Source organism: Cebidichthys violaceus, unplaced genomic scaffold, assembly GCF_023349555.1.
Source record: "Cebidichthys violaceus isolate CVI_PGR_0920_01 unplaced genomic scaffold, fCebVio1.0.p SCAF_23, whole genome shotgun sequence".
Taxonomy (NCBI): Eukaryota; Metazoa; Chordata; class Actinopteri; order Perciformes; family Stichaeidae; genus Cebidichthys; species Cebidichthys violaceus.
The window spans coordinates 3210956-3229940 of NW_027176406.1; the positions used below are offsets into that span (position 1 = coordinate 3210956).

Below are 18985 nucleotides of genomic sequence, written 5' to 3' on the forward strand. Positions count from 1 at the left end.
ATTTGTACTAATTCTAATTATCTGAAATTATTTTTTCCACATTAAAATGACTAAAGAAAGAAACGCGTTTACTCTCCACTGCATCCTGAAACTCATAGCTATTTGTTTAGGTCAGGGACAGGTTAAAGACCATGGACCGTTCCTCTACATTCACAATGTTATCCTCACAGTGCGGGATGGTGCGTGTCAGACATGTGTGCAAGATGAAGTGATGCCCTCATTGGTAGCTGTGTAGATAAAGAACAATGTCAACCAATCAACATCGGCCCTTTTTTCTTCACGAGTGGTGCGTGAGTGAAAGAGCGCTTGCGCTTTGAGAGGACTCTAAAGATGCCTTCAAGTACTCCCAGAAATCTCTGCTTTGGGATTTTGTCCAATACTCATACATGAAGTTTGTGGAAAACTAAACTGCGTTTGATCTAATATAATTAGAAAAATCCCGTGGTGGAAGTAATGTTTAGACCCCGTACGTAAGTAAGTAGAACCTACTCTCCACCACTGCGAAACTGTATGGTCCAGTGGCGAAATTAAGTGGAGAAAATGTGCTTTAGGCATGTAATTGTTTAATTTTGAAGCAAACAATAATTATTTACTGAATTTTATTATTTATATATTTAATTGTATTATAAAATTCCTGAAACTCGCATAACAATAAAAAGTCCCACGCGTCTATATTTCTTCAAAGCACGCACATTTTTAAAATCAGATTTATATTTGAATATAATATAGAAAATGTGTAAAAAATATCAGACTTCCCATTCTCTTATTTACAGTGTTGAAGTGTAACAAAGCTCGTATACTCAAGTACTAAGTACGCATTTTGCTTATAATAGTTACAAGGACTGTGCATATATTGTTTATTTATATAAATGCACATATTTCGCTTCAAATATTTTTTGTAACAAAAAAAATACTTAAGTAAGATTTTTAATGCAGGACATGTATTGGTACTTCAGCAAAGGAGCTGAATAGCGCTTCTATACCACTGCTTTTTGTGTTTGAATTACTTGCCCTGTTCGTGTGCCTCCCACCGCGTGGTTCCAATGTTTCCCAGTGTCCCTGAAGGTTGCAATAAAGCATGGTGTGGAATGAACCAATCAGAAGCGAGGAAACATCAGCCTAGCCTATCGGCAGATGGGCAATGGAGACAAAACTCCCAGGAAGCCCTGCTCCTCGGCACCTCTGATATCCACAGACGGCGAGAGGGAAGCAAAAATTGCTTAGGAAAATTCAGAGTTTCATCCACAACATACTTCTAGAACCATCAAAGGAAGAAAATACACAAGGTAAGTTAAATATTGTTTTTAAATATGCATTTACTTTTTTGCTTCTTGCCCCTAACTCTGTCTATTTCTGTCTCTATCTCTGATTTACAAAAAAAAGTTGAACTGCTCTGTCAACCCACGTCAAACCTGCCACATCATGCTTATCAAGAAGTTTTCTTGGAATGTTGGACATCTGCCAAAACATAGCTGTCTGACTGGTTTGTAAATGAATGAAACAGGTCGGCTGAGTAATTTATCTCTGGCATCAGTGGATTTCTGTTTGATCTATGAACTTTGCAAAGCCAGGCAGGGTTTGTTGTTTACGTTATTTTGTCATAAACGGTGACGTTATAAGTGAATATGAAGCACCAACTTTCATCTTTTTCACCTCACTGTCTGTCTGGTTTAGTTCCACTGGTCCAGCTCTGTGCCTCCTCCTCCTCCAGTCATCCATCATCGCCTCTTTTTTTAGATCTTATTGTGCGTCATCTGAATCAGTGTTGCTGATGATGTGACGCAGTGATATTTAATACCTCTGACACTTCAGTTTCACAGAGAAACTAGATGATGTATGGAACCTGCACAAGCTTTTTGGATAAATGGACCCAGCGCTGTGGTGACTCAGGACAGGAACGATGATCAATAAAGAGAAAGGACCATGACAGTCCCAGTAATCCATTTAAGAAACAGCTGCCAGGGCCGTAGTGTGGAGCAGGACTCCTGTGTGAGCCTACATCAGGGCTTTTAGCTTAATGAACCACGGACAAGAAACAAATGCAACATCCCACAGAGGTTGTACCACAAGATGTACAATATATTGTTGCTGATTGGAAAGCAACAACAAGCTGCTAAGATTTCAGGACGGAGTTTAATGTGAAAATGTGGGAATGTCCAACATCGGGGGTCGGTTCAGTGAGGTAGCGGTTCTACTGGCTACACCATATGATTGTAAGTGATGTAAATCTAGATTACAGCGTAATTCATTTCCCATTTTTTTCTGATCTTGGTCCAATCATTGAAGAAAAATGATTCCATGTTGCGTCTTATGCGTCTCCTCTAAAAAAGACAAAGGAACCTCTGTTCAGTGAAAAGACAGATAATGTCTGTAAAGATTTTCTATCACATTTTGATTTATATGGGAGTTCTCACCTGGTTGGTGGAATTCACCTTTTTAAATGGCTTTAGTCTGGTACTAATATCGGGTATAGCTAAGGTAAGAGAGAATTGATTGATGTTTTAAAGACAAACCCTGACGTCCTGCTGTGAGCTGTGTGTGTTGGTCCTGTTGGAGATGACCTCATCGAGTGAAGCTTGTGGCTAAAAGTGTAAAGGTCACAACTCCGCTCTTTTGTAATTAAAATTTATGGACGCTATAATAAAGTACTTGAGTTTCTTACTTTACTTCCGGCACATTCGGACACTCATGGACCTGAAACACAAATGTCTTTCTATGCTGCTTTCAGGCCCTGCTGATAATTGTTAACTGTCACTAGATTACCTCTGCAGCCGTAGGACGGTGCAGAGAGTCCACTTAGTACACTCTGCACACTTGATTGTGCAGAGTGGAACCTGATTGTTTGAGTGGCAAATAAGTGCACATTACCTCATCAGTGTGCAGGTCCAACAAACCGAGGCTAATCGTGTTGTATTTAGCTTCACTGGCTTCGCTGTCTGTGTCATGCTGGTTTCAGCAAACTCAGTAATCTGACTGTGCAAAAGGACAGAAGGCCTGAATCTGTAATCAGATTTTCTAGCCTCTTAATTCTGTGCAGTTAAACTTCATTATGTCTATAAGATTAATTGAAAATGCACATCAGGATGCTGTCTGAGACCATTTCTTGACTGTTCTGACAGCAGAGGATGTCTGACATGTTGTTTTTGTTTTTCTCACTCATAAAGGAGATCGTGGATGAATTCAGAAAGCAGTTAAAAAAACTCTCGTGCTCGTTCCATGTCTTTGTCCATCGTTTATGTCTGCTTTTCTGTATTCATCCCCCTCTCAACATCTCTGTATCTGCCTCTCTTCTTGTCCTCTATGGCCAGTCTAGCCCGAAGCAGTCATGTCGGCCAAAGCCATCTCTGAGCAGACGGGAAAGGAGTTCCTCTACAAGCACATCTGCACATCGGCAGCTGTCCAGAACAGATTCCGCTATGCCAACGTGACGGCCGAGACCGACTTTGACCGACTGGCGAAGGAGCACCCATGGCTGCTCACAGAGGTGAGGCAGAAGATCCAGCTGTGAGAAAATGAAACGTGGTTTCTTAAGCTAAATGAAAACAGTGAGTTTGCGTTATCACAAATTTACAGCCCATAACTGCCTAAAGCACAGTCGTCCTTAAGGCTGCGGGAAATGATCTCCTCTTTATGGAGACAATCACTTAGGCTGGCAGCAGAGTGCTCTCTTGGCGCTTGTTAGCTGACGTCTCGGACAGCAGAGCAGCTCTGAGGAAATGAAACGTGAATGCAGAAGAGAACATCGCAGAAAACAAAATGCGCTCTTCTCTTTTCCATTCTCAGTTAGTGAACAAAAATTCTCTCTCGCTCTGTCAACAGGTAGGTCAGGGGTTCAGCTCAGGAACGGGTTCTTGCACAAGCGGTTCTCCAGGTACAGGAAGGCTGCGTCGCCTTGCTTTCGGATCAACTCTCGCTGTTCTTCATGGCGAAGCACTGGCAGATAGATGGGCCGTAATAGAAGTTAATTTAATTGCGCCGTGACTCATCTCCCAGGATAAGATGACATTCTCCCCCTGTGTCTCCCTCCCTCCCCGCTGAAGGTTTTTTTATCTACGAGGAGGATGTGGAGGGCAGATGCATGGAGATATGTGCAGTAGAATTGATTAGGTTGATTACATTAACTTTCACCCTCGACCCTCTTTCTTTGCTCACTGGCGAGCACCCAGATACTAATGGGTCCACTGTCATAAGTTATTCTCTTCATCTGTCTTGTAAGTGAGAGGAGTCGTGCTCAGTCGGTGGGGGTTGGATGTAAATTTGGATTTGCGTGAGAAGTTCCTACTTAAGTAACGTTCACCTCAGCTTCCAGGTGATAAAGTAGTTTGTGAATTTGGGATTTGCTGATCCCAGATACCCCTGAATGATAACCAAACACCTGCTGTCACATGTTGGAAGTTAAGATGAACAGTATTAAGTTATGTGTCATTTTCCATTTTGATCATGGAACACATTTCGAAGCTGTTTGTGGAAAGAATGTCTGTTGGATCTAGCTTTCCTTTTCTCTTCTCCATCACTTGTAAAACGGTAAACAATGCCCATCACAACTTCCTAAAGCCAAAGTAAATAACTTCAGATAGCTTGTTTTGTCGGCACAATAGTCCAATAGCCGAAAACACTCTGTTTACTATAATAAAATAGAAAACTACATTTGGGGTTACATTTCAAAAGTTGCACCCAATTATATTTTCCCTAAAAGAATTACTTAAGTGATTAATTGATTTTTTTTTTTTTTAATTTACCAATCATTTCAGCTCTAGTTGAATCTAAAGAATACTAATCAAGAGTAGCGATCTGTCTTTGTGAAATGTCTTCAACAGAATTTGACATTTTAATAACTTTTGAATGTATTACCATGTCCAGCTTGTTGCTTTCAGCAAATACATATTCAGTAGAGATGTGAATGCAACAGCGGAGCTATAGAAATCATGTGTAAAAATATCTTTGTTTTGTTCAGATTTACTCCCTTAAATATATTTTTATTCAGAGCACAGATCTGCAATCTACCTGAAATACATAACCAAAAAATGGACTGCAGTCTTTCTGCAATAGCTTTAAAAACAAAAAGAATATGTCAGTTTGATGCCTTTTTTATTTAAGGCTGAATGTAGGCATCTTGCTCAAATCTCCCATTATTCATCTTCCTCCTGCAGAGGCTGGTGGTGAAGCCCGACCAGCTGATCAAGAGGCGAGGGAAGCTGGGCCTGGTCGGCGTCAACCTGGACCTGAGCGGCGTCAGAGAGTGGCTGAAGTCCCGCCTCCTGAGAGAGACGACGGTACGTCATCTACCCTCTGCTGCTCTGCTGTGTTTGAGAGCGTTCACTTTGCTGAACACTCCTTCAATCAATATTATCCCAGAGCTTTATTCAGACACTCCTCCTGTTGCCCTTTCCTTCACCCCTCTTTACCTGTTTTGCACTGATGCGTTTGGTTTTTGTGTGTTTTGTATGTTGTCTTAAACAGCTGCCCAGATCACTGAGAGGTTCAGTATCAATCCACTGGTAGTAAATCAGTCCAGTTAGTTGAAGCGCTGCTGAATAAACAGTCAGTCCATCTATCCAGTCAGCATAACCACAGCACAAAAGATCCCTCACTGTGCCACTGGGACGCTGCTTCGCCTCATAAACCAAGGAGCTTGGGTTATGGAGGGACTAGGATGGCTCATAAAGCATCGAGCGTCAGCGCGTGTGTTGCAGCACTGAGACTGCGAAGATGCATCTCTTCACAGATGAGATGAAACTGTCAGCTGCTGCTGGTGGCGGTAAATAAAAATAAATGAAGCCACAGCTGTATTGTGAGCAGTGTTTCCACTTGTATGTTATCTTTATTATCCTCTTAAGAGTATATATAGAGTGAGAGTAAAGCAGATGTTTATTTATCAGATGTATGTTGTGAAAAACTTGACTTACAGTTAGAATAAGAAGGATGCATTAAAATAGAATTAATTTATTTTATTTAATAGAGCCACTTTAACGCATCCTTTTCACTCCCTTTCTTTCCATGTGTGGTTAAATTGAACCATTCATACCCAAACATAAATGGCTTTTCTTTTCTTTATTTTTTTCTCTGTAAGATGGTAATAAAGGTCAGTTCATTTATCTGAATTGCCTCATCAACAGCCTTCTGCTCAGCACACTTCAAAATGGCAACTCTTTTATTTTTTTGTCCTGTTCTCTCCGGCTGGCTGCTCTCAGCCGGTCCCTGGTTACTTCATGCCTGTTGGCCTTTTACAGAGCAACAATGACAGCCCCACCAGATGAGATGGGGCTGTGTTAGCTGGGCTTTTCCTGAGCAATACATGACATTTTCTTCCTCCTTCTTCTCAACCTGTCTACTTTTTCTCTTAAATGTCAATTAACTTATTTTATCATTTTGATTTAATGTACCTTTTGTCGCCTCCTCCCACCAGTCCAAGAAGACTGAATCATCAATATGGAAACACCCACAATCTGAACACTAGTCAGACACTATAGTTTTTAAACCCATGGGAATTCATGCTAAACGTTGTTTCTTTGTCTACTCAGCATTTCGTCTTCTTATAATTACTTTGTTGATGATCCTCAGGTTGGAAAAGCCAAGGGCGTACTCAAGAACTTCCTCATCGAGCCTTTTGTCGCCCATAAGCAGGTAAAGCTCTCGTTACACATCTACCAGCTCAGTCTTGACATGCCTTATTTACACGTTATCACTACTACCAGTAGACACTAAAATGCCTGGTTCAGAAACATTTACTAACCGACGTCTGCGTCATTTTACCGGCCCATTGTTCAGGAGGAGGAGTTTTACGTGTGCATCTACGCCGCCCGTGAAGGCGACTATGTGCTGTTTCACCATGAGGGGGGGGTGGATGTGGGAGATGTGGATGCCAAGGCGAAGAAGCTGCTAATCGGGGTGGATGAAAAGATCAGTGAAGACTCCGTGAAGAAGGAGCTGCTGACTCACGTCCCCAATGACAAGAAAGTGTGAGTTAAATGAAAGTATTTGTGGTGCACATGCAAAACGTCAGCTTTGTGTCAATAATGAGAGTTAAAAAAATAAAATACTGGCAGTGGACAATATAGTATATGTAGATTTTGGTGCTATAGTTTGAATTTGTGTTGTTTGCATCCTGTGGTAAAGTTTACCACTTTAAAAGAAATTTTAAAAAGACTTTATGACATCAAAATATATAATTAAACCAAGAGCTTTGTGATAACATCTCCAACTAAAATACAATTTCACAGGCTTAATATTTCATAGAATTAGCTTTTTAGTTTCTATTATTGTGTCCACCTGGTGCATATTTGACATCAATGCTCTTGCCGAAATCCTGTCTTATAGCATGTTCGTGTGTATTGTCAGCAGTTAAATGTCAAAGCTCCCATGTGTGCCAGCCGTTTATAGGAGATCGATGATTTCCATGTCACACATATTTTCAAATGACAAAAAAAGGTAATTTATTCTAAAGCAGTGACTCTGTGCTCTAAAAACAAAAGCACTCTTAAAGATTTTCAGATATACTTAACTACCAAAGTATTAACATAGATTTACACCAAACTACTAAAAAAAGACCAAAACGGGGAGCATTTTCCATTATGTAATTAAACCGAAAGAGGAAAACAAAAGGGTCACATAAATGGACTCAGAGAAAGCACTTTGATATTGGCAGTAAATGTGGGGGAGCAGCAGCAGCAGCAGGAGAAGGATGGAGGGTTTCCATTAGACAAATGACAAACTCTCCTTTGCTTCGCCTTTCTTCGATCAGCCTCCACCCCCAGCTTTTTTTTTTTTTATACTACAGTGACATTCAGAGCACGCCCGTTTTATTTTGATGGATACGATACCGTGGCCCAGCCCCTCCTCTCCATCTCTCCAGCAGTCCTCTTGTGACAGCATATACTGGCCAGACTCACCGTCTTGGCTGACATTGAAGTCACTCTGCCAAACCCCAGCTCACCTCCTCACCCCATGCACTCTTCTCTTCACACTCTGGATTAAAAACAAAAGCAGCACTCGGACAGTTTTCTTGCCCTCCCATCAGAAGCGGACATGGGAAGCTGAGCCACTCAGGGATTCGGTCACAGTTTTCCCCCACAGGCCAGTCGGAGTCCTGACAACATGCTGACGTGGTTACAAAGGCTGCGAGCTGCCTGCACAACTGACAGACAGGAGAGCAAAACACAGCCTCCCCCCACCTCCTCCTCCTCCTCCTCAAGCAACCCGCCACTCCTCACTGCTCTGTTTTGACATGTGATGGAGGAAGCAAATTAGATTTTTCCTTCTCTACAGCAGCTAATTTACAGGTGGACTGTTTCCTGTCCAGCTCAGCCTTAACAATCCGTCAGGGATATTGCCTGTAGTTTGTCATGGTTTGAATTACATGGAAATAATATGATATAAATGCAATATAATTATATATTAATGTATAATGATTATGCTTTGTTTTTCAATCACCAGGTGTAGGTTGCACAGGGACATTTTATTACATAAATACAGCCCAGTATTAAAGAATTAAGAATGAATTACCTTTTACTTAAAAATATAGAATATGATTAACTCCAAAACAAACTATAAAACCAGTACATGATTTATTAAGAGTTTTGCATTGCAATGCTGTGAATATTTAGCAAGTCAAGGAGATTATTAAATGGCGGTTTGTGTATTCAGTTAACGATTTAATGTTTTTTTCTTTCTTTCTTCTTAAAGTTACAGTGATCCTACACTTTTAGGGCTGCTAATGATTATTTTTATTGTCAAAAAAACTACAAATAATTTTCTCGATTCATCAATTGCTTTATCTACAAGATGACTTCTTGAAATTGCTTGTTTTGTCCGAACAAGAGCCCAAAACTCAAACATATTAAATTTACAACAATGTAAGCCAGAGAGAAGCAGAATACACTCGCATTTAAGAAGCTGATACCAGCGACTGTTTGCACTTTTGCTTAAAAAGTGATTCAAATGAGTAGTTCATTATCAAAATAGCTGCAGATGAATTCTCTGTCTGGCAATTTTTCAACTAATTATTTCAACTGTATCGTAACTCTTTAATATTATAACACGATTAACCGGACATCCTCAGGGTCCTGGCCAGCTTCATTGTTGGGCTCTTCAACCTGTATGAGGACCTGTTCTTCACATACCTGGAGATCAATCCGCTGGGTAGGTTGTTGTTGTTTTTTTCTCAAATACATCGATGTGCTGTGTCTGAACAAGCAATCATGATGGCAATGTATATTTTGTCAATAAATATGTTATCAGATTATGAAATTATGCAAAGGGGACATCAAAAGGAAATTGGAGATGAAAACATCGATGCATAATAAAACATCTTCTTAAAGCCAAGAGGCAGAAGTTTATTCTTGCACATTTTTAACACTGAGGGAGGAAAACATTAAATAATTCAAGCACTTCCTGTTTGATGAAGGCAGCCCGTATTTATAATATAATAATTGGGCACCAGTATGTGCCTTCTGGCAGCTGTTCCTGTGTATGTAGCAGTGCTGCTGAGACCGGCTCTCCCTGCTTTGATTTCATACCTCCTCCTCCTCCTCCTCTTCATCTTCACTTTCCTTCCACCTCCTGCAGGAAGGTTGTGGTCACCTCTGCCTGAGGCATGGTCCTCCCAGGCTGACATAAGGAAACTCAGTGGGTGGGTGTTTGTAAACCTTGTAGGAGTATAGATCTCTTTTTTCTCTCTCTCTCTCTCTCTCAGTGGTCACAAAAGATGGCGTTTACGTGCTGGACATGGCAGCAAAGATCGATGCCACAGCTGACTATATCTGCAAGGCCAAGTGGGGAGACGTGGAGTTCCCTCCACCCTTCGGCAGGGAGGCTTATCCTGAGGTGAGGGAGCACTGGAGAGACGGAGCTAGCAGTGTGTCAGATTTCAATCTGCCTGCATCAAATAGCTGGCAATCTTCTCCAAAGAGGGAGAAAAAAAAAAGCTTATTTGTAGTGTTAAGTAGAAGCAAATTATCAATTTGAAGAAACAGTCCTGAGTTACCTCAATCATTTCAAATCATCACTAAATGTAAGGTAGACAATTTGGATTTACTTCCAATATATTATATGACCCAGCTGCCCCATGTGAATTACTGAGGAAGGGTCGTATCAACACAGCTGTTAATCAGCCTTCATGACTCATTCTGGAGACGAGACAGAGCTTTGGTAAAGGTCGTCTGGGCCTATGCATAAAGACTCAGTATGGTGACGTCATGTCCTGTACTGTAATGAGATGCACGAGATGCTTTTGTTAGAAAAGATCTGATTTTGAGTGGTGATATTTTTTGGTTAGCTTTTTCAGAATTAGGCTTACAATACCATTACACACCAGTATTATGAAGGTATTCTAATGTATTTTTAAAGCCCTCCATGTTTACTTTTGAGCAATGTAATCTATATCACCTGCATGACAGAGCTCAATAATATGTATACATGACTTTTTTTTTTTTATTTTTGGCTGATGCATGTAGGAGCTTGCTTGCTTGAGACAGACTGTCTGTGCACCAGACGGGCTGTTCTAATTGGGCTGCTCTGAGACTAGAGTGGAGATGAGGGACAGCGGGAGCCTTTGATTGGGAGCTTTTTTACTCTCAGCCACCAGCTGTGGCCCTGGCTGTCACAAACAACCACTAATGCACATCACATCCTCTCAATATTTCCAATTAATAGCGGTTCAAAATCAATGCAAGCACAGGAAATGAATTGTGGCCAAATGAAGAAGCGCTTGTGCAAGTCCTGCACTGATTAAGGCTACTCTCTCTCTCTCTCTCTCTCTCTCACTCACTCACTCACTCACACTCACACTCACACTCACACACACACACTGCCTACTTCTGTAGCAATCATATAGCGTGTCTCACAAGTCTTGATCGGCCCTTTCTGTAACATTTGCAGGAGGCCTACATTGCCGACCTTGATGCCAAGAGTGGTGCTAGCCTCAAACTGACCCTGCTCAACCCGCGAGGCCGGATCTGGACCATGGTGGCAGGAGGCGGAGCCTCAGTGGTGTACAGGTACCCAGTCATAGTGCCAGAGCAGGACCACATACTGTATAAACCAAAAGCCTGAACAAATGGGACGCCACTAGCCATGTATCGGAAATAATCCAATTGGATGTTTTCTTCTGGCTGCCGAAATTGTCTCCTGACTTCATCCTCATTACATTGATTACACTACACATAATTAGGTTTAGCAGTGTATGCCAGTGCTGCAGTAGTGAGACTGATGGTGCAGCAGCTCAGACTCTGCCCATTCAGCTGCCTGGTAAATTGGATTCTTGGCATTTTAGTGAGTCTGGAGGAATGAGCGCGTCTGTTGGAGGTGTAAAGCGTGACATGCAGACACATCAGCCATAACTAATTATTCCCTCTGTGCAAAGTGTTTGTGTCTGTTTACAGTTCAGTATGAATTCAGAACCGATGATAAAAATGCATCTACTGTTTTAAGTGCATTCTGAAGTTTAGCGCTCAAGTTAAGTTGCTGATCATCTCATTTTATTTAGAATATTGATACGACTGTCCCAGCATAGGAGACACACAGCTGTTGTTGCCTTTTTTCTCTGTGTGGGTGACTCGTATAAAACTCTCGTAGTGACACAATCTGTGACCTGGGTGGCGTCAACGAGCTGGCCAATTATGGGGAGTATTCAGGAGCACCAAGCGAACAGCAAACCTATGACTACGCCAAGACTATCCTGTCTCTGATGACCAGAGAGAAGCACCCCGATGGTAGGAAAACAGCTCAGACGGAGCTTTCTGTGTGTGCTCAAAGTGGTCTTTTTCTCTTCTAAAATTGTGTTTCTGTAATGACGTTTTCTAGGAAAAGTTTTGATCATCGGAGGAAGCATTGCAAACTTCACGAATGTTGCAGCAACATTTAAGGTACAGTATCAGAGGCTTTTTGTTTATGTAGTAGCCTTGGTATTACTTCATCGAGTTATTCACTGAGCTTAATCCTTGTCTTTGCTAGGGGATTGTTCGAGCCATCAGAGACTATCAGGTGCCACTGAAGGAGCACGAGGTCACCATTTTTGTCCGCCGTGGAGGCCCCAACTACCAGGAAGGCCTCAGAGTGATGGGAGAAGTTGGTATGTTGTACATTCTTATTTATACTTCTTGAGTGCATTTTTAGTCTGCAAGCACCACACTTAATTTCCCTGTGCCTGCTCTCCTCAGGCAAGACTACTGGGATCCCCATCCATGTCTTTGGCACAGAAACTCACATGACTGCCATTGTTGGCATGGCACTGGGCCACCGGCCAATCCCCAACCAGCCTCCTGTTGCTGCCCACACTGCCAACTTCCTTCTCAACTCCAGCGGCAGCACATCGGTATGACATATACTGACCCCACAGAGACAAGTAGGCTGTCACGATGTTGTGTCGCCTCACTGTGCAGTGAATTTACATCGTCGGCTCCACCAATAGTGTGGTGCAGTTTAGTGATGGAGTGTGCAGGGGACTTGCATGCCACAGCCTCTGTTTCAGTTAGTGTCGTGTCCTTTTAGTGAACCACATTATCAGAAGCCCAATGGCTCTTTTGTGTAATGGCATCGCAGAGCATTGTGGACTGCTCTCACTCAGATAGTCTTGAGATCACAGTCAATGACTCACTGCGACTGCCCTAAGGCATCCATTAAGACTGTGTAGTGCATAGGCTTTCAGAAAAGTGTGTGTGTGTGTGTGTGTTTGTCCTGTTGGTTATACTTCACAAAGGTCTACTTGTGTAGCCGATGTCACTGCGTAACTTGTGTGCAGGTGACATCTTCTAAAATAACCTGGGTGTTTGAGGCTACCCTGCTCCTTTTTTATCATGCTTCATCAAGCACCAGTTTTGCCAGTGTTTACAGTTAAAGCAGATCAGTTCTCTACAGAGCTGTCCTCATTAGCACACACACTTTTTAAAATGTGCATAGCAGAATAAAAAATGGATGAATCTCTTTTTTTTTGTGGTCATTTCCAGACCCCAGCATCCAGCAGAACTGCTTCTTTCTCTGAAAACAGAGCCAAAGTTGAGGACTCGCCAGCCAAGAAGGCCAAAACTGGAGCTCCCATCGGTGAGAAAACGCAGTCGCAACTGCACTGTGACATCTTTGCACACTGAACGCTAAGGTTCCGATGTGTTGCCATGCATGGGTCCACCGCTGAGCAGCATGACAGGTGGAAGGAAGCCTTGTGTTCATGCATGGTTGAGTTTAGGTATTATAGCTCCCCCTTTGGACAGCAGGATGACTCTGTAGTTCAAACTCACCAAAATGGAAGTAGAGTACACTTGTAAGTAATTGGACACATACACACCTAATCCTAAACATTTTAAAGATAAAAATTGTATTTTGTGTTGTGTTATGATTATGTAAAACATCAGCAATCCCAGACCCTAAAGCATGCTGGGTTTTATGGCGGTGAAATACTTTATCAGTCTTTTATTAATCGTATTAATGGCCGAAAAAGGCCTCATCCCCATGTCAGTTTATTTTAACTTAATTCGGTTTCTATTATATTCATGTGCACCTGTCACTTTTTGCTTGTATGAAATATTTATTTAATAAACTTCATAGAAGCCATGAAGAAAACAAGTACCTGTATAATATCTAAAAGCCATGGACGTTTTTGTATGTAAATGCACAGGAAAAAGTTGAAGAAATAATACACAGATTTGTCACCTGGTATTCAGATCTTTTCTTTCCCTATAGCCAAGCCAACTACCCTGTTCAGCAAACACACCAAGTCCATAGTGTGGGGTATGCAGACACGGGCAGTACAGGGTATGATGGACTTTGATTACACCTGCTCCAGAGAGGAGCCGTCTGTTGCAGCCATGGTCTACCCGTTCACGTAAGTGTGCTCTGCCCTCCTGCTTTAGTTTGTGTTTACGTTCTTCTGCTGACAGTGTAACTGCTCATTATTGTACATTTTAAAATAATAAAAATCACTTCAGTAAACAATGGTGTCCTTTCACTGTGTGACAATTTTTTTTACTGCAATTGCTGCCTTTCAGTGGAGACCACAAACAGAAGTACTATTGGGGCCATAAAGAGATCCTCATACCAGTGTATAAGAACATGAGTGACGCCATGAAGAAGCACCCCGATGTGGACGTGGTCATCAGCTTTGCCTCTTTGCGTTCAGCCTTTGATAGCACCATGGAGACCATGCAGTACCCACAGGTAAGTGCAGCCTCATCCTTCACCATCTGCAAGGTACTTAAAAGCTGAGAAATATAAAGTGACGTCATTCTATCATTTGCATTCAGATTCACACCATTGCCATCATTGCTGAGGGAATCCCTGAAGCCCACACCAGGAAGATCATCAAGGCCGCGAATGAGAAGGGTGTTACAATCATTGGACCAGCAACCGTAAGTCTTGCTTCACTTCTCATTGGGATTATTGCACTTTCACGCTGCGTTCTTTTATCCGAGCAAATCAACAAATCTGTGTTTTTGACCAGGTTGGAGGAATCAAGCCCGGCTGTTTCAAGATCGGGAACACGGGAGGCATGTTGGATAACATCCTCGCCTCCAAGCTCTATCGCCCAGGCAGTGTGGCCTACGTGTCCCGCTCGGGCGGCATGTCCAATGAACTCAACAACATAATCTCGCGTACCACCGACGGTGTTTTTGAAGGCGTTGCCATTGGTGGGGACAGGTATGTCACTATCTTTTATCTGCAGTATGTACGCATGTGGGTTTGAATCGGCCTATAATATTGGACTTTTCTGCAGATACCCAGGCTCAGTGTTTACTGATCATGTGCTGCGCTACCAAGACACTCCCGGAGTAAAGATGATTGTTGTACTGGGAGAGGTAAGGAATAAATCCACACACTGCAGCTTTTAAACAGTTATTGATTTGCTACATCCTGAATCTGTCTCTGCCTTCATCAGATTGGAGGCATGGAGGAGTACAAAATCTGCCAGGCCATCAAACAGGGCAGGATCACAAAGCCAGTGGTGTGCTGGTGTATTGGTACCTGTGCTACCATGTTCTCCTCAGAGGTGAGAGAGCAGATGTAGAGTCTTACAGTTCATTACAGGATGGAATACCTGACCCATGTTCTACCTTCCCCATCCCCCTCAGGTGCAGTTCGGCCATGCAGGAGCCTGTGCCAACCAGGCCTCTGAGACAGCAGTAGCTAAGAACAACGCTCTGAAGGAGGCTGGTGCCTTCGTCCCTAAGAGCTTTGATGAGCTGGGAGAGATCATCAAGTCAGTGCACATTGTCTCATTCATTCCTTCAGTATTTTCTTTAGTATTTGTTTTAGAATGAGTCCTGCACTCCTCTTACACTCTTCTGTGTCTTTTTTCATTCATGCAGTTCTGTTTATGATGACCTTGTTGCCAAAGGAGTTATCCAGCCAGCCGTAGAGATGCCTCCTCCCACGGTGCCGATGGATTACTCTTGGGCACGAGTGAGTCTGCCCTCTGAACATGAATGAATCAAGCTTTTATCTATCAGATGGGGGCAAAACAAAAGTGAAACAAATCCTATTTTAAAATGAGAGAGCTGGATCACAACAAATATATGCATTAAACTTATTTTTTTCCTCTTGCCCTGCAGGAGCTTGGTCTGATCCGTAAGCCTGCTTCGTTCATGACAAGTATCTGTGACGAGAGGGGTCAGGAGCTCATCTATGCAGGCATGCCCATCACTGAGGTCTTCAAGTCAGAAATAGGCCTAGGAGGAACTCTGGGTCTTCTCTGGTTCCAGAGGAGGTCAGCCTAGTAACGCAGTCGTTGTGATAAACAAACTCTTGACAAATCATTTAACCCTATAACCACCTTTTTGTTTTCCCCCTTTTGTGTGCAGGTTGCCGAGGTATGCCTGCCAGTTCATTGAGATGTGCCTTATGGTGACTGCTGATCACGGCCCGGCTGTTTCCGGTGCCCACAACACCATCGTCTGTGCTCGAGCTGGCAAAGATCTCATATCCAGCCTCACCTCCGGCCTTCTCACCATCGTAAGACACCCGTGATTCGTGTGCTTTATTTACTGACCTGCAAAAGTCCACCGTGAGCAAGAGTTTTTCCTTTTTCAGGGTGACCGCTTTGGAGGTGCTCTGGATGCTGCAGCAAAGCAGTTCAGCAAAGCTTTTGACAGCGGCATGCTGCCCATGGAGTTTGTCAACAAGATGAAGAAGGATGGCAAGCTGATCATGGGCATCGGCCACAGAGTCAAGTCGGTGAGTACAATGGCTCCTTTAGCATGTGTGTATCCATATAAAGGTACTAGAGAAAGAGGAAAACAAGATTGATTGGAGAAGGACGATTTTTAATGAAAGGGAATTGTCTGTGCTTCGCCAGATTAACAATCCAGACATGAGAGTCCAGATCTTGAAGGACTATGTGAAGCAGCACTTCCCCTCCACCCACCTGCTGGACTACGCTTTAGATGTGGAGAAGATCACCACCTCCAAAGTAATATTCATCACTTCATCCTGTCAGCCTTTACTAAATAGTGACATGCTGCATTTGTTTTAAAATGACATGATCTTCTTTTCCCTGTGTGTTGATTTTGTTGTATTAGAAACCCAACTTGATCCTGAATGTGGATGGCTTTATTGGTGTAGCCTTTGTGGACTTGCTCAGGACTTGTGGTGGCTTTACAAGGTGAGGCAATAAATACTTTCCATTTTTACAATATCTTTATACAGTTTAAACTTTGTAAAAAGGATTACTTTATATAAGACAAAATATAGAGAAACGTTTACATTTGTTATATTGAAGCCATAGAGATCCAAGGCTGTTTGACAACTCAGCTCTTTGATTTCATGCTTCTACTCCTTAATGCCAAACATATGAAACAACAAAGATTTGTTGTACAGTTCATCCATACTAAAAATGACCACAAAATGCAGAAATTGCCTTAAATTAAAAGCGTCCGCCTGCACTTCACACATGGTCAATATGTTTGAGTTTAAGTACAAAATAAGTAGTATTATGTCTACATTGTGGGCAGCTATCTTTTCAATTCAACAACTCTCATCCTTGTTATCCATCTTGCCTGTCGCAGGGATGAAGCCGATGAGTTTGTGGAAATTGGAGCTCTGAATGGCATCTTTGTCCTGGGGCGCAGCATGGGATTTATTGGTGAGTAATTTCAGTGTACAGACACACTGCTACAGTAACGTGTGCAAGATGGCCAAACACTTGACAGTCGAGCCATCCTTCTTCATATTTTCTCAGGACACTACCTGGACCAAAAGAGGCTGAAGCAGGGTCTGTATCGCCACCCCTGGGATGACATCTCCTACGTGCTCCCAGAACACATGTCCATGTAATCAGAGGGACTAAACCCTCTAAATCCCCTCACCCGAGCCACCCATACTGTGATCTGTCACCCCGAAGCAGTGGCGTAATATCGGAAAGCTGTAACTGTTGATGCAGCTGTAAATTGCAAATATTGAAAAGAAGAGTATGTTTTTAGTTTTAGAAACCCGTCAGTGCTGCAGCTCTTTGAATATTAGTGTAACCTGCCAAACTGTAACGCTCTAGTAAAACAAAGTCGGGGTGTGACTGAGTGAGATTAGAAGATGAATTGGATAAACAGCTAAGGGGGGAAAGTTGATTATTCAACTGACCACCAGTGAAGTACTGTTCTTTACCCCAAATATATATCATTGTTGTATTAACCTAGCATGTATCACAGACTACTGTGTCTCTGTGCAGCTCTCTTCATTGTGCCACTTGAGAATCATGAGCTCGCTACAAGGGGTTGAACATGTAGTGCAATAATGCCTATATTATGAGAACATACTGTAGATCAGAGCTTTATTTATGTATCGATGTATTAATGGTATAGTTTTGATTTTCTTTAATGTTTTTTACGCAGTGGGGGGGGAATGAAACATCACTCTGTTTACTGTGGCAAAAGGGACCATTATGACTTATTCCTGGCATGTGCTGCAATTCGCGGTCACCAGAAAATAATCTCTCTCAGCTGGTGGAAAATTTGGGAGATTTTCTGAAAGAGTTTAAATGGAAGTCGAATGTTGTTAGTCATAAGAACACCAAAAATAAAAATCTCTTCCCAGTTACTTTAGTGGATTAGGGCATTTTTGCCACAAGCCCCAGAACGTGGTTATAGTATAATCTATGAGAAATAAGCTATGACAAGATTACATATTCACTATGTTTAAGGTCTATTCTGTCTTGATATTGTTTACATGAATGCACTAGTCCCATTACAATAACCTGAACTATTATTAGAATATTTCCATCAGCACTACAAGACAGCAAATCATTTTAGCAGTTAAATGCTATCTTATATTTAATGTCTTCACATGATTAATATATTAGGTCTAAATATGTTTTTTAATGAATTAAGATTGTTTAATTTCTGTTAGAGTAGGATTTTAAAAGTTATTACATGCCCAATATTTCTCCATCTATTACTCACTGTCTTTTTGCATTTGAACAAAGCCAATTAATATGACACAGACGACGTAAGTCTCAACTTGGGCCATTTGACTTTCAGATTGCTATATTTGTATTCAACAGAGAGAAACTCTACGTGAACAATCTGCTACTCGTAAGACTCTGAGTGAAGGACACAACTTCAATTCTATTTAAAATAAAGAAAATTACACATTTTCCCACAATATATGAGGACCAAATAAAATGTGTCAACCATCACCAGTGTCATCTATAATGTGAATGTAACAAAACTAAAAAAATCTTTGGACAACCAGAAACCTCACCAATATTGTCGCAATGTTTGTAATTGTTTCGATGTGAATTGAACATGCCTCTACTGATTTGTTGTATGTTGGCAACTGTGTAATTGAGTAAAATAAAATGTAATTAACGTAATTGTGTGTGTGCACAGCATTTTCTTTTCAATATATTTAACTTCTGCCCAGATAAATATTTTAACAAAGTGCTTGTGTCAGGTTTGGGTTTGGGTCTTTATTTTTTTTCCCCTTTTGAGATCTAAAGTTTGCACGTCATTTATCTCTTTAGACTCAGTCCAGCTGTTTTAACGTGAACGCAAAGATGCTTTATACACAC

The 18985-nt window shown here is 41.8% G+C and overlaps 1 protein-coding gene across 2 annotated transcripts; it reads left to right on the forward strand.

Annotated features, from left to right (window-relative positions):
* The first annotated feature begins 1175 nt into the window (after positions 1 to 1175).
* aclya (ATP citrate lyase a) lies at positions 1176 to 18787 on the forward strand. 2 transcript variants are annotated; one of them, XM_068718410.1, is made up of 28 exons: positions 1176 to 1286; positions 3309 to 3484; positions 5151 to 5273; positions 6562 to 6624; positions 6769 to 6959; positions 9059 to 9138; positions 9692 to 9822; positions 10876 to 10994; positions 11572 to 11708; positions 11800 to 11861; positions 11950 to 12067; positions 12156 to 12310; positions 12942 to 13035; positions 13672 to 13813; positions 13977 to 14145; positions 14232 to 14336; positions 14429 to 14625; positions 14702 to 14783; positions 14864 to 14974; positions 15057 to 15184; positions 15294 to 15387; positions 15537 to 15691; positions 15786 to 15936; positions 16015 to 16158; positions 16280 to 16393; positions 16503 to 16585; positions 16989 to 17065; positions 17162 to 18787. In XM_068718410.1, the coding sequence occupies exons 2-28, from the start codon at positions 3326 to 3328 to the stop codon at positions 17254 to 17256; spliced, it is 3279 nt and encodes a 1092-aa protein (XP_068574511.1). In that variant the 5' UTR covers positions 1176 to 1286; positions 3309 to 3325; the 3' UTR covers positions 17257 to 18787. The 2 variants fall into 2 exon arrangements, with proteins under 2 accessions (XP_068574511.1, XP_068574512.1); XM_068718411.1 differs by having other exon boundaries at positions 3314 to 3484.
* The last annotated feature ends 198 nt before the right edge of the window (positions 18788 to 18985 follow it).